General features: G+C 44.5%; 1 protein-coding gene across 1 annotated transcript in view; it reads left to right on the forward strand.

Annotated features, from left to right (window-relative positions):
* Window positions 1-12,712, forward strand: part of iars2 (isoleucyl-tRNA synthetase 2, mitochondrial) — a 108,140-nt gene that overhangs the window by 76,494 nt on the left and 18,934 nt on the right. Inside the window, exons 15-16 of the mRNA XM_078557098.1 lie at window positions 3,204-3,312; window positions 12,461-12,563. Of these exons, the coding sequence (XP_078413224.1) occupies window positions 3,204-3,312; window positions 12,461-12,563 (212 nt within the window). The remainder of the gene's footprint in view (window positions 1-3,203; window positions 3,313-12,460; window positions 12,564-12,712) is intronic.

Here is a 12,712-nt window from a genome sequence, read left to right on the forward strand (position 1 = left end):
TAAGAGTGTTTTGAAACTAGCTTCTGAAAGATCCGGCCCCCTTTTTAAAAATTATATCCCCTAACCAGTGGAAAGACTTTCTATTCACACTATTTGTTCCCCTTAATATCTGGTAAACATAAATAGATCACCTCCTCACCATGTAAATTCCAGGAGCTACAACCCTAATTTGTGTAATGTTGTCTGATAATTTAACCCTTGAAGTCCAGGTATCATTCTGATAAATCTACACTGCCTTCCCTTCAGGTCAGCATATTCTTCCTAAGGTTTGATGTGCAGAACAGAACACAGTATTCCAGATGTAGTCTACCCAGGGCATTTTGAGAACTATAAGAAAATTACATATGAAACAGAATTGATCCAATGATTAGATTTCTTGAGCCAACAATAAATTTTGCAAAATTGCCTTCTAAGCCATTTTAGTTTAAAAGCTGACTGACTTTGGGGGAAAAAAATCTTTAATTACTGAGAATTCTAAAGGTTAGAGCTATAACATTTTATTAGTTTTTCTTTTATAGTTTGCTTACTCACTACAAAAATCCTTATCAAGCTACCTTTCATAATGGCATTTTCAGAAAGGTGAAATATATCTTAATTATATGGCCCCCTAAACTTCTGGGACTTTGGAAGAGATTTTTATCTCATAGCAGGGAAGCACTGTAGCCCATCAGGCCACATTCTTTTATCCCCTTCACTGATGCCCCCTAATAATTGCATTGCTATGGCTAAGCAGAAACTTATTCAGAAGTATTTTATTTGAGGTCAGTGTCTGTAAACTGAAAAGTGATCTGACATTTTAAGATGTTAATTACACAAATATACTTTGGACTCGAGATTATTTTTTTTCAGAGCACTGATCATTGTGTTCAGTTCTGAGCACCACAGGTCTTGTATGTGAAGAAAACTGCTGATCCAATTCCAAAAATCGTTCATCCCAAATGTAATCACAGTCATAAGAATAGTACTGATTTTTGTGCATCATCCAGATTACTGCCTTGATCATTTGTTTCCTTTCCCCTTCTATCTAATACTTACCTTTATATGTTTTTATTTTTTTCTGTTCAGATTGTTTTGTTTAAGTTTGACTAGACCACAAATCTTGAACTTAAATAGCAGATTCCCCAGACCTTGTAGGAATTTCTGCTCTTGAAATGTTGAAATACAACTTAACAGTATGACCCAACTTCTAGGCAAGAGGTTTGCAGAGTTGTGACCTCCAGCCTCAGGCAGTGTAATGATCTCCTTGTTGAACTTGTATCATCCTTAAACTACATCTCTGCCACATATATTCAGTCTTGAATAAAGCCCCACTCACCAATTTCTTCCCTGCCCTTGCTGACCTACACTGGTTCTCTGTCCCCCAGTTCATTGAATTCAAATTCCTCATCTGCAAGTCAGTCTTCAGCCCCACCACCCTTTTTCTGCAATCTCCTTCATACCTCTATCCTATCTCTCAAACTCCACTTCTTTCCTTCTAATTTTTTATGTATCTTCACTCTCTTTACCCAACCATTGGTGAAGAAGACTTAAACCATCTCAACTCTATTCTTTGGAACACCCTTCTTAACTTTTTTCCCCTCTCCATCTCTGTCTTTACTTTTTAAAACTAACTAACGAACACTAATTTTCCAATTATTTGATCACCTCTCCGTCTCTTCTCTGGTTTGCTACCTGTTTCATTGTCCCTATTTGTAAAGTGCCTGGCCATGATTCCATACATTATGGGTATTATAAAAATGCAAATTGTAATTGAACCGCAACACTACTTTTGTCCACAGTATTGATATATTTTTCCTAGTGCTCTCTCTCCACATAAACAGTAATTTGGCTGTTAACTTCTGTTTTAACCTGTGCTTAGAAATACATTAGTGTTAGACATCCTATAGTGAGCTAGAGGAATAAATATCAATGCATGTAGTTTACCTGATGTAAAACATCTTGCCAAAACTCAAGTCATTTAGTAATGCTCATCATCCAATGTAGAATTATGTCAGTATTATTTTGTATTCCCTTGAATTGTTAAACAGTGACATGTACTTTAAATGACAATTCACAGCATAAGAAATTGAAAGTTGCCAGGCACTTCCTTATTGACGGGGGGAATGAATAATTGGAGGGAGAATCAATCCCAGACAACCCTTGCACGCCACCTGGCAGCCAGTGACTGCCAGTGATTGAGGCCTGGGAACATTTATCTTGGTTAACATTATCATAAGGCAGAGGTAGACCACTGAAGGGGAGGGATGTAATTTATACATTAAAATCTAAATTAAGTTAGCAGGAGGTATCTGCAAGAGGAAGTTTTCAAAGAAATCTTTCCCCTCCGAGGCACTGTTCAGCCTACCGTGTTTTCTACAGAATGTTAACAGCACTAGTGCTTTATTCAATGCTGAGCTGAGCTTCAGAGCTCATATTTTTTCCATCACAAAGACTGATTGCTTGCACCTCCAGTGATATTATCCACTTCCATCCCTAGCTTAACCCATCTGCTAAAGCCCTTATTTATGACTTTGTTACTGGCAGACGTGATCATTCCAATGCTCTCCAGGCTGGCCTCCCTCCTCCACCCTCCACAAACTTCAACTCATCCAAAAATTGATGCCTCTATCCTATTCCACACTAAGTTCCAGTCCCTCTAAGCTTCAACTTTAAAATGCACATTCTTGTGTTTAAATCTCTTAATGACTTTGTCTCTCTCTTCTCTATAGCCTTCTCCAGCAAGGCAACCCTGTAAGAAGTCTGCATTCCTCCGACTATAGCCTCCTGTGCATCTCCCACTCCCTTTACCCCACCATTAGTTGTTGAGCCTTCAGCCATCTAAGTCCTGCATTCTAAAATTCTCTCTGCCGCTTCACCTCCTTTTCTTGTTATAAAACCCCTCAAAACCCACTGTTTGGCTGAGCTTTAATCACTTCTTAATGTATACTCCTTTAGCTCAGTGTCATTTTTATCTGATTATACCTCCGTGAAGTGCCTTAGAATATTCCTCTACGTTATATCAATGTAAGTTGTTCTTATTGGAAGAGTTGGGCAAAAAAGGTGGGAAATTAAACCTAAAGAAAGTGTGGTGTGAAGAAAAAAAAACATTTGTATTTGTTTAATTGTACCATAAAATTACTAAATTACAAGGTGAATTTTTCATAAATGTGAATGGAGAAGGTTTTTATGAATCTTTTACTCATCAAATTCTCTTCTCTTTCCAGATGCAGGTAACGTTGCAGATGTGTACCTGGAGGGGAAGGATCAGCTGGGTGGTTGGTTTCAATCCTCTATGCTCACCAGTGTCGCAGTTCAGAAACAAATTCCATATAGGTTTGTACTTTATTAACCTAATTAACTAGGTTCATAGAACCATAGGAAGTTTATGGCACAGAAAGAAGCCACTTGGCCCATCGTGTCTGTGCTGGCCAAAAAACAAGCCATTCAGCCTAATCTCATTTTCCAGCTTTTGGTCCGTAGCCCTGCAGGTTATGACATTTCAGCTGCTTATCAGACACCTTTTTAAATGAAAAACAAAAACAGAATTACCTGGAAAAACTCAGCAGGTCTGGCAGCATCGGTGGAGAAGAAATCAGTTAACGTTTCGAGTCTTCATGACCCTTCGGCAGAAATGAGTTGAGAGTTTCTACCTCTACTACCTTTTCAGCCAGAGAGTTCCAGACCACTACAACCCTCATTTCCTCATCTCCCCTCTAATCCTTCTACCAATCATTTTAAATCTATAGCCCCTAGTCACTGATCTCTCTGCTAAAGTAAATAGGCCTTCCCATCCACTCTATCCAGATCCCTCACAATTTTGTATGTCTCAATCAAATCTCCCCTCAGCCTCCTCTGTTACAAGGAGAACGACCCCAGACTATCCATTCTTTCCCCATAGCTGCAATTTTCCGATCCTGGCAACATCCTCGTAAATCTCCTCTGTACCCTCTCTAGTGCAATTACAATATTAGTTACATTAATAATTTATACATTAAAACATTTCAACTTGTACATTTAATATAATTTATTTTCCTCTTCTGAACACTGCATGGTTGACATAGAGCATGTTGAATTTTTCAGATCATTTTGGTAAATTGGTATTTGCCATGCTAAACCTAAGTAAGTGCTCATGTTGAGGTATAGGAATAAGGTATTCTGCTTCCCTTTGCACTAGTGTACATAATCTAATACATTCAGCTTGGGATATAATAATTGCTGTCCAAGTTGCTGTCTATTGCTCAACTGGAGATGTTTTAATGGATTAGGTATGTGTGTTTGTTTTGGAAATTGTTTACTCTTCCTTAACCCAACTGCTGCTTAATGCTGGTGTCTGTGCTACTTTTCATGTAGTGAATTGACCCAAACTGGATTGTTAAGTTTGATAAGTTGAAGCTAGCACTATAACTCGTACTAGCATTATATTAGAGCTAACAAACTGCAATCTCTCCAGTTTTCCTTTGCGTATTGTGCACCCTCCCTTTCCAGTTTTGTTGTTCAACTTGCAAGTTGTCATCTTCTCTGCTTTCAGGAGTATTTATCTCCTGCATCTGCAAAATCAAGATGGTTATCCTGCTCCTGGCCACTCTTAATATTCTTGGCTGGCCACCAGGAGGTTTGTAACTGGCTTGGTGGAAGCAGCACCACCCTGCCCATTTTTTGTTTTCCGTCCTCCTCCGTCTAATTTATAGTCTCCCTGGGTGTAATGATTTAATACCTGGCTAAACTCTGGGTACTTTTGTGTAGGGAATATGTGCAAGATTGAGAGCATCCAGATTTGTTACACATGGGACATGTCAGCTTGGTTGGTTTCAAATGCAAGTTGAAGAGCTAATGAGGTTCACTAAAACCCATTGCCCAAAGCTTGTTTAAGTATTGTTCAATTTGCATGTACCAAATGAACTGCAATGATATTTTCAAACTGTACATGAAATATATAAAGGAATAGCTACAATATACAGCATAAAAGGAGGCCATTCTGCTCATTGTGTCATTGGTGGCTCTCTGCAAGAGTAGCTCACCTAGTCCCATTCCCTGACTTTTCCCTGTAACCAGCCAATCTTTTCTCTTCAGATATCTTTTCGAAAGCCATGATTGAATCTGCCTCCAGCACAATCTCAGGCAGTACGTTCCTGTTCCTAATCATTCCCTGCATAAAAACGTTTTTCCTCATATCGCCCTTAGTTCTTTTGCCTTTTACCTTAAATCAATGCCTTCCAGGTTGTCGACGCTTCCACCAATGGGAACAGCTTCTCCCTAGCTATTCTGTCCAGACCCCTCATGATTTTGAATACCTCTATAAAATCTCCTTTCAACCTTCTCCAAGGAGAACAGCCCCAGCTTCTCCAATCTATCCACATAACTGAAGTTCCTCACCCCTGGGACCATTCTTGTAAATCTTTTCTGCACCCTCTCTATTGCTTTCACGTTCGTCCTAAAGTGTGGTGTGCAGAATTGGAACAAAATCCAGTTGAGACCGAACCAGCGTTATATAGGGGATCACCATAACATCCTTGCTTTTATACTCTATGCCTCAATTTATAAAGCCCAGGAGTCCATATGTTTTATTAACTACTTTCCCAATCTGCCTTGCCACCCTGAATGATTGGTACACCTGTACACACAGGTCCCTCTGCTACTGCACCCACTTTAGAATTATACCCTTTATTTTGCATTGTCTTTCCTCATTCTTCCTCAGAAAATGTATCATTTTATACATCTCTGCATTAAGTTGCACCTGCTATGTGCCCGCTCATTCCAGCAGTCTGCTTATGTCCTCTTAAGGGTCTATCTCTAGCCTTCCCACAGTTCACAATAGTTCCATGTTTTGTGTCATCTGTACATTTTGAAATTGTGCGCTGCGCATTCAAGTCTCAGTCATAAATATAGATCAAGAAAATCAGTGGTCCTAATACCTGGGGTATAAACCTTCCTCCTGTCCGAAAAACCACCGTTCAGTTTCCTGTCACTCATTTAACTTTGTATCTATGCTGCCACTGTCCCTTTTATTCCACAAATTTAACTTGCTGACAATTCTGTCGTGTGACACTTTATCAAACGCCTTTTGGAATTCCCTGTACAGCACAGCAACCGCATTGCCCTCATCGGAAAACTTAATTTAGTTTGTTAAATGCGATTTGCCCTTAACAAATCCATGCTGGCTTTCCTTAACTAATGCACATTTATCCAAATGACTGTTAGTTTTATTCCGGATTATGATTTCTAAAAGCTTCTCCCACCACTGAGGTTAAACTGACTTGTCTGTAGTTGCTGGGCTTATCTTTATACCATGTTTTGAACCAAGGTATAACTGTTGCAATTCTGCAGTCCTCTGACACCACCCCTGTTTCCAAGAAGGATTGGAAGATGCTGGTTAGTTCCTTCACAGTTTCTACCCTTGCTTCCCTCAGTTTCCTCGGATGCAACTGATCTGGTCTGGTAATTTTAAGTTCAGCCAGCCTTTCTAACACCTCCATGTGATCAATTTTAGCTCATCCAGTGTCTCAACTACCTTCTCTTTCACTATGACTTTGGCAGCATCCTCTTCCTTGCCAAAGTACTCATTTACTACCTCAGTCATGCACCTTGTCTCCATTCGTAAATCTCCTTTTTGGTTCCTAATCAGCCCCACTCCTTTTACCATTTTTTTTTTTAGTTTCTTTGACTTTTGGATTCCCTTTGTTAGCTGCCAGTTTCCTCTCATGCTCTTTCTTTGCTTTTCTTTCGTTGTTCAATTCCCCTCTGAACCGTTTATATTCAGCCTGGTTCTCAACTGTAATTATCCATATAACATTGTCTTATGACCATTTCCTGCTTCATCTTACTCTCGTTCTTTTTCATCATCAAGGAAGCTCTGGTTTTGTTTGTCCTACCTTCCCCATCTTGTGGGAATGTACCTCCACTGTACCCGAACCATATCTTTTTTAAAGACAGCCCTTTGTTCAGTTACAGTTTTGCCTGCCAATTTTTGATTCCAATTTACCTGGGCTAGATTTGTTCTCACCACATTGAATTTGGCTCACTCCCAATTAATTATTTTTACTCTGGATTGTTTCAAACTGCATACCGTTTTGGTCTCCTAGTTTAAGGAGGGATATAGTTGCACTGGAAGTGGTTCAGAGAAGGTTCATTCAGTTGATTCTTGGGATGAAGGGATTGTCTTATGAGGAAAGGTTGAGCTGGTTGTGCCTATACTCATTGGAATTCAGAAGAATGAGAGGGGATCTTATTGAAACACATAAGATTCTGAGGAAGTTTGAAAGGGTGGGGAGTCAAGAAGCTATTTCCCCTTATGGGGAATCTGGAACTAGGAGGCAGTTTCAGAATAAGGGATCTCACATTTAAGATTAGAGATGAGGAACGTCTCTGAGGGTTGTTAATCTTTGGAATTCTGTGCCACAGAGAGCAGTTGATGCTGGTTCATTGAATATATTCAAGGCTGAGTTAGACAGATTTTTGGTCCATGAGGGTGTCTAGAATTACTTGGGGCAGACAGGAAAGTGGAGTTGAGGCCACAATCAGATTAGCCATGATCGTTTTGCTTATCCTGCTCCAAATCTTTGTTTTATGTTATGTTTATTCTTATCCTAACTTAAATCTTATAGTACCATGATCACTGTCTCTTAAACGTTCCCCTTCAGACACTTTATCTGCTTGACCCACCTCATTTCCAGAACCAGATACAGAGTGCCTCATGTCACGCTGGACTAGAAATGTACTGATCTAGAAAATTATCTTGAACACACTTCAGAAGCTCTTCCCTCTCTCTGCTCTTCACACCATTATGATCCCAGCCTATATTAGGATAATTAAAGTCCCCAATTCCAACTTTCTAGCTTTTTCACCCCTTAATTTCCTTGCAAATTTGTTCCTCCATATCCTTCCCACTCGTTGGTGGTCTTTAGAATACGCCCAGTAGTGAGGATGAGGGTACCTCTATTATTTCTTAGCTCTAACCAAATAGTTCTATTCTTGACCTCTGTAGGGCATCCTCTCTCTCCAGGGCTAATATTCTTTTTGATCAATACTGCCATCCCATCTCATTTATTTCCTTCCCTATCTTTCCTGAACACCAGGAATATTTAGTAACCAGTCCTGCCCATATCTAAAGCCACGTCTCTGTTATCGCCACAACATCACATTCCCACCTGGCTATTTGTGCCTGCAGCTCATTAACCTTATTTACCACACTCTGTGCTTTCATTTGCATACACAGTAAACTTAATTTGGACTTTATAGCATTTCCTTTTACTCTGACGCCACATAATGCCTTACTAATTTTTACTCTAGTGCTATCTGTCTCTCGCAAATCTTTGTACACCTTAGGCAGAATCGTCAGTGTCCGCTGGTGTCAGCAGACAATGTGACGAGAAGGCCAAAAATCGGTTTTGTGATGTTGTGAAACCAGTTTGTGATCGTCCGCTCAGCCCGTCGATGGCGGGCCACGTTCCTCACCATTGGACATTGGGAACCTCGTTGTAATAGATCAGCATTTCATTATAAGGCCAGCCTCCCGGACTCATTCCCCAGCCCCTGCTGGATCATCCACCCACGTCAGCGGGAAAACACACCGATGAAGAACACGTCTTGACAGCTGTGGCGTGCAGAAGTCGGGACTTACCACCAGGGCCTTGCTTACATCGCGGACATCTGAGGAACAAAGGATGCTGGAGCCCAATAGCAACTCCTAGGAATCCTGGAGGAACATCCATGCATGCTGGGTGGATTCTCATGGACGTGGCTCCACCGCGAAACAGCTCACGGAAATTGGAAAGTCATCAGATGATGGTCGAGGGGCTGGGAGAGGAAGGTCTAGGATCGACTGGGAGAGGATGAAGGTGTGAGGTTAGGAGGGGGGACGAAGGTGTCGGTGGGATGGGGGGGGGCGGTTGAAGGTGTCGGGGGAGTAAGGTTGGGAGGGGGGAATGAAGGTGTCGGGGTTTGAGGTTGGGAGGGGGGAATGAAAGTGTTGAGTGGTGAGGTTAGGAGGGGGGAATGAAGGTGTTGGCGTGTGGTTGGGAGGGGGGAATGAAGGTGTTGGGGGGTGAGATTGGGAGGGGGGAATGAAGGTGTCGGGGGGGCGAGGTTGGGAGGGGGATTGAAGGTGTCGGGGGGGTGAGTTTGGAAGAGGGAATGAAGGTGTTGGGGGGGCAAGGTTTGGAGGGGGGTGATTGAAGGTGTCAGGGGGTGAGGTTGCCGGGGGAGGAAGTACGGGGGGAGGAGGGGGTGACGGGGAACAAGATGGCAATTGGGGAGGGAGTTATAAGGGGTGGTGGAAGGCGTAAGAGAAGGAGAGAGGAGGGAATCCTGGGAGAGGAAGGAGTGTGGAGAGGGCAGGGAGTCTGTGGGGAGGAAGGGAGGTAAGGGTGGAGGAAGGAATCAGGAATGGGGAAGGAGTAAGGCTGGAGGAAGGAGTCAGGAGTGGGGGAAGGACTAAGGGTGGCGGAAGAAGTAAGGGTGTCTGATGGAGTCAGAGAGGGGAGAACTAAGCGGAGGGCAGCCCGGCGGGGTGGTGGGAGGACTAAAGGGGTTCCAGTTGGGCAAGGGATCTGGGGTGGGGTTGGTGGGGGGGTGGTGGGGTGGGGAGAAGGGCTCTGGGATGGGGGAGAGGGAAGGGGTCCGGAGTTGTGAGGGAAAGGGCCTGGGGTGCGGGGGAGTGGATATCCAGGTGAACGTGCAAGGGAGGGGTCCGATGGTTCCATGACTGTCTCCTGGGGAAGCAAACTGAGGGTGGGAATAGTGAGAATGACCGAGGGCAGAATGAGGCAGGAAGGTGGGAGGGTGAGGGTTCAACAGTAGCAGTAGAAGGAACGGCGAGGGTGGCTGGTGGGGACTCAGAGGCAGACACAGACCCTGGGGGTGGGAGGGACAGGAGGTCAGGAAGGTGGATGGGGGTGGGATTTTTGGGAAGGAAGGGAATGTGCCTGTTCACCTGGACATCCCTGAAGGAAAGGGGTTATGGTTGGTATGTCATGGAGGGGAGGTGGAAGGTGATGCCGGGGGAGTCAACTGTGATGAGGGAATGGAAATTGGTGACTGAGAGAGGGGAAGAGATGGGAGGAGCTGATGAAAAAGCGAATCCCGACCATGCTGTCCAAATTGAAAGTGAAACGACAGTCGAGATCAGGTGCTGTATAGGACTGTGACCAGTGGGTGGGCGGAGATGCAGGTCAGCTCAGATGGACAACTGAAAGCGAACCCCAGCCGGCAGCATTGAAAATGCCCAGGACATTGAAGTGTGTGTGATATGTAAAGGATCCACATGTGTGGGAGAGCGCTTGCACAAGGCTCTGAAAGGCCCTGCCACACACACATTCTTCCTCCAGAATCACTTGTGGGCCAGCTGCTCTCTCTGAAGTAACGGAGGACAAGATTGAGGGGCGCATAGGCAAAGGGGACTTGGTGGGAGAGGACAGCCTCTGAGATTCCTGAACGGATGACCCAGGGGTGTCCAGCTGTTGCTCCTCCTCCCCTTCGGGTGCCTGAGGGCCCCGGCCTGACTCCATGAGGGGAAGGCGCACCTGGAGGGATGTTGAGGTGCCCCGTTTCCCCCTCGCATTGCAACTGCAGGAACTCACCCATGGCTCCCGTGATGTCTGCACACATCTTCGCGTTCTGCTGGACCAGGGTTTCCATGGCATCTGCCATCCTCCCCATGGGAGCCCTCCATACATGCACGTGTGGGCACCACTTCATCAGAGAGCAGGCGGATGCACTCCACTGACTCACGTGCCACTCTGTTGAGGGCTTCCAACAGCTCTGTGTGATGTTCTCCCAACTTCTGCTGACTCTCCACGATGAGTTGGAAGGCAAAATCCAGAGGCTCATCTTCAGACTCGGACATCACAGATGCCTGATCCTCAGCAGTCCTCCGAGTACTGGGTCCTTGCACGAACCTGCCTCCTGCTGCCGCGGACATGTCAGTGAGGCGACCACCAGATTGTGAACCTGAGTCTGCTCCAGATCGATGTCCTACCGAGGCGTGTGTCTCTGTGCTGGTGCAGGGTGTGGGTAAGCGCTGAGATGGGTCTTCCAGGCTGCTTATTTCCAGCTCCTCAATGGAGGAGGTGTTCTCTTGGCTGGAGGTGAGGACGTGGATGAAGCTGAGGGATTGGCTGGCTGAGGGTGTCAGCCGCTTGGCAGGGCTCCCTGCGAACCAAAGTAGAGATAATTAGTGCCTGGCAGAGTCAAAAGCAGGAGAAAGAGCACTCGTGCGTTGAGAGAGGGATGATGTGTGCAGGATCCTCAAGAGGGTGTTCGCTGCCGACCTCACTGTTACCGCAGGCATGGTCCATGTCCTCAGTGGTCAGCACAATGGCACACCCCTCAAAGTGAGCGAGCGGCCTAATGTGGGCCACTCCGCCCAGTCTGGGACCTCTTCCTGCTGGTGTGAGCAGGTTTCTCCTGCATGAAAACAGATGGGAAAGCGTGAGCAGGACACATGGCACTGCGTGGAATGTTTGTTTGGTGAGCAGCGCCATGGAGAGGATGAGGATGTGAGCTCGAGAGGGTATGAACCCAATGGAGATGTGAGGGTGTGTGTGACAGTTAGTGGTGTTGCCCCTTGAGGTCTTGAGATCCCTGCGGATGTGTGATGGGTGTGAGAGTTGAGTAATGAGAAGGGTGAGTTATCTTGGCGGAACGGATGAGACCATTCATCCTGTAGCAGCACTGGGTGGCTGTCCTCTTTTGCAGGGCATTGGCGCTGACCACCACTGCCACCACCTCCCATGCTTGATTGGTGATGCCGCTGCCCCTCCTGTGGCCAGAGGGGTGTAGAGGACATCACAGCGGGATCCACAGTGTCCAAAAGGCGCTCAAGGGATGTGTCAATAAACCTGGGAGCTGCAGTTTTTTTGCCTTTTTGGGCCATTCTGTCTTCCATGCAGCAATCATGGGCTGGAAGCATTGAGAGGTGTGCGCGCGGCTGGACTTTAAATGTGGCGTCTGGGGTGATGAAGCGACAAGGTGATGGTGTGGCAGGCAAATGAGAGCCCGCCCACCATGGAAATAGCGTGTTTCCTGGGACTGCATAATTAATATGGTGGGTTTGGAATGATACAGCGTAAAAAGCTGCCATTGTGGCTGGCGGGTAAAACGTAGTTTTACCTGCCGGCTACCGCACTTAGTGCAAATCTGGGACGATTCTGCCCCTTATTTTTCCTCTCTGATATTAACTCCTGGTTCCCATTCCCCTGCCAAGTTAGCTTAAACCCTCCCCAACAGCACTAGCAAACCTTTGAGAAATGGAATGGGAAGTCATTTTGTGATTTAAAACAATTAATTTAGACAGTTTTTTGTTAAGTGTATTTCTGAGAGTTTAAATATCCATGTTTATAAATTTGCTATCTTCAAAACAATTTAATATAAGTTTCTGGTTTGGAAAATCCTGCCTTTACATTATATAAAATTATACAGTACTATAAGACCTTTATTGGTGGAGGACAGAATTTTGTTTAGTAAACTTTGAATATTTTATTGCCAGAAAATTGGTAGTCCATGGGTTTACTCTCAATGAAACTGGTGAGAAAATGTCCAAATCTGTGGGAAATGTGGTGGATCCAGATGTTATTATTAATGGAGGACTGGTAAGTCATTATTTTGTTTCACCTCTCACTCCCAAAAAAAGTTCTCTTTTCAGGTTGCTTTTGTACCTTAATAAAGGTGGATAGAATATCAGAACCTAAATGTATGAAAGTAGCTCAATATAACATAGATCATAGAAACAGGAGTAGGC

Source organism: Cetorhinus maximus, chromosome 14 (genome assembly GCF_964194155.1).
Source record: "Cetorhinus maximus chromosome 14, sCetMax3.hap1.1, whole genome shotgun sequence".
Lineage (NCBI taxonomy): Eukaryota > Metazoa > Chordata > Chondrichthyes > Lamniformes > Cetorhinidae > Cetorhinus > Cetorhinus maximus.